Source organism: Penaeus chinensis, chromosome 3 (genome assembly GCF_019202785.1).
Source record: "Penaeus chinensis breed Huanghai No. 1 chromosome 3, ASM1920278v2, whole genome shotgun sequence".
Classification (NCBI taxonomy): domain Eukaryota; kingdom Metazoa; phylum Arthropoda; class Malacostraca; order Decapoda; family Penaeidae; genus Penaeus; species Penaeus chinensis.
The window spans coordinates 2723298-2725797 of record NC_061821.1 but is presented as its reverse complement, the minus strand read 5'-3'; the positions used below and the strand labels follow the sequence as shown (position 1 = coordinate 2725797).

The window sequence follows — 2500 nt, the reverse complement described above, 5'->3', positions numbered from 1 at the left end:
AAAAAAAAAAAGAACGAAGAGTAAATGGAAAGAAAAAAAAAACTATATTATATATATATATATATATATATATATATATTATATATATATGATATATAAAAGAAGTGAAGAAAAAATAGAAAGAAAAGCATAAAAAAAATAAAAGAAAGAAAAAAATAGAATAAAATAGAGAAAATACAACAAAACAAATCAGAGAATGAAAGAAAAAAACAACATAAAAACGAGAATACTTTCCTCTTGCGAGCGTTTCGGGTTACAAGCGAAGTGGGTTCGGGCGCCCAGGAAATGCCGGCGTGGCGGGGGCTTGTGTGCGTGTGCGTCTGTTTGTTTGTTTGGGTGATTATGTGTGTTTGCTTGTTTTGTTTGGGTGTGTGATTGTGTGTCGATGTTCGATGTGTGTGTTTGATTTTGTGAGCGTTTGTGTGATTGTTTGTTTTGTTTGTGTGATTGTTTTGGGTTTGTGTTTATGTTTTCTGTTTGTGTCTATGTGTGTGTTTGGTTTGTTTCCGTGAGTGTAGGTTAATTCGTGTGGTGGGTGTGGGTGGGTTCTGCGACTGATGTTTGGTGGGGGGGGGGGGTTGGGGAGTGTGGAGGTGTGGCGTGTATGGGGGGTTGGGCGGGTGGGGGGGGCGTTGGGGGTGGGGTAGGGGGTGGTAGGTGAGGGCTATGGGAGGCGGGTTGTGCGGGTGGTCGAGTTCTGTTTGTTCGTCAGTCAATATTGGAATATGTTGTAGGCCGATACAGGTTAAGCCAGGCTTTTTTATCTGAGTGCGTGCCCCCGGGTGTGCTGCTGGTCCCCCCCCCCCCTCCGTGCGTGTCATGGTGTTTATTTGTTTCCGTTTATCATGGTAAGGTAGTATGGGTTGGCTGTGGTGGTGCTGGGGGTGGAGTTGGGTGGGTGGAGTTTTGGGGAGGGGCGCGTGTCAGGGGTGTTCTGGCCGGGTCTTTGGATGGGATTAGCAAGCGGTGGCACTTGTGGTTATAGTGGGGTTTAGGGTGTGGGGAGTTGGGATGGGGGGTGTAGTGGATGGAGTGGAAGGAAAGAAGGTGGAGAGACAAGGATAGCAGAAGACGTAAAAGGATAAAGAAGGACAAGAGAAGAAAGGAAGGAGGAAAGGATGATAAGAAAAGCGGTAAGAAGAATAGAAAAGGGAAAGAGGGAAGGGAAAAGGGAGGGAGGAAAAGAAAATGGGTAGAAGAAATGAGAAAAGGGGAAAGAGGGAAGGAGGAAAAGGAGGAGAGGTGAGGAAAGCGTGAAAAGGTCTTGGGGTGGTAGTTAGAATAAGAAAAAGGGACAGGGAGGTGGAAGAATGGAAAAGGGAGGAGGCACGAACAGGGGTAGACGGCAGTAGAAAAGGGAAAGGGAGGGAACGGAAAAGGGAGGCGGAAAGAAAAGGGTAGAAGAATGATATGAAAAGGAAAGAGGGAAGGGAACGGGAGGAGGAAAGCAAAAGGGTAGAAGACTAGCAATAGGGAACGCGGGACGGAAACGGGACGGAGGACAGCAAAACGGGTAGAGAATAGAAAAGGAAAGAGGGAAAGGAAACGGGAGGAGGAAAGCAACAGGGTCAAAGACAGAACAGGACACACGAGGGAAGGAACAGGGAGGAGGAAAGCAAGGGTAGAAGACCTCCCAGGTAAAGAGGGGGACGGAACAGGGGGAGGAGACACGGGTAGACGAATAGAAAAGGCAAGAGGGAAGGAAAAGGGAGGAGGACAAGACAAGGGTAGCGAATAGCCCAGGAAAGACGAGGCAGCGACACGGGAGTCTGAAGACGACAAAGGGTAGCAAGAATAGCCCACCGGCACGCGGGACGGAAACGGGCGGAGGACGAAAAGGTTAAGAGAATAGACAGGACAGAGGGACAGGCACCAACGGGAGGCGGCCACCGAAAAGGGTAGCAAGACGAGACCACGGCACGAGGGAAGGCACCGGTGGCGTACCAGATACAGGAAGCGACGCCCGGCACATGAGCTGACTTCTGACACATGGAAGCTAACGGCACAAGGCAGACGAACGCACCGTACACCGAGAAACGAAGAGAGACAAGCCGGCCGCGCAGCCGCTCAGAGTGAAGGGCCGACGAAACGAAACAGGCAAGACCGAAGCCAAGAAACTCTCCCGGGTCAGCCCCCTTAACGGTCACTCATTACCACTCCCACTGCCATCCTTACCACTCCCTGCCCTCATTAGCCAGCCCCTTGTCCCTCTCAGCACTCCCCTTCCATCTTCATTTCCTCCCCTGCCCTCAGCAACTCCTCTTCCCGTCAGCCTCCCGTCCCCTTTCCCTATTCATCTACTCCCCTTCCCTCCTCCCCTCCCCTTCACTCTTTCATCCCTCCCATTCACTCCATCACCCCCCTTCCCTTTTCATCCCATCCCCTTTTTCCCCCCTCACCCCCCCTTCCTCTTCATCCCCTCCCCTTCTCCTCCTCCACTCCGCCTTTCCTCTTCATTTCCTCCCCTTCCCTCCTCCCCTCCTCTTCCTCTCTTGATCCC

The 2500-nt window shown here is 50.8% G+C and overlaps 1 protein-coding gene across 1 annotated transcript in view; it reads right to left on the bottom strand.

Annotated features, from left to right (window-relative positions):
- The window catches only part of LOC125038542 (extensin-like), a 6842-nt gene extending 4851 nt beyond the window's left edge, over nucleotides 1–1991 (bottom strand). Inside the window, exon 1 of the mRNA XM_047632060.1 lies at nucleotides 1934–1991. Coding sequence (XP_047488016.1) covers nucleotides 1934–1991 — 58 coding nt within the window. The remainder of the gene's footprint in view (nucleotides 1–1933) is intronic.
- Nucleotides 1992–2500: the final 509 nt, after the last annotated feature.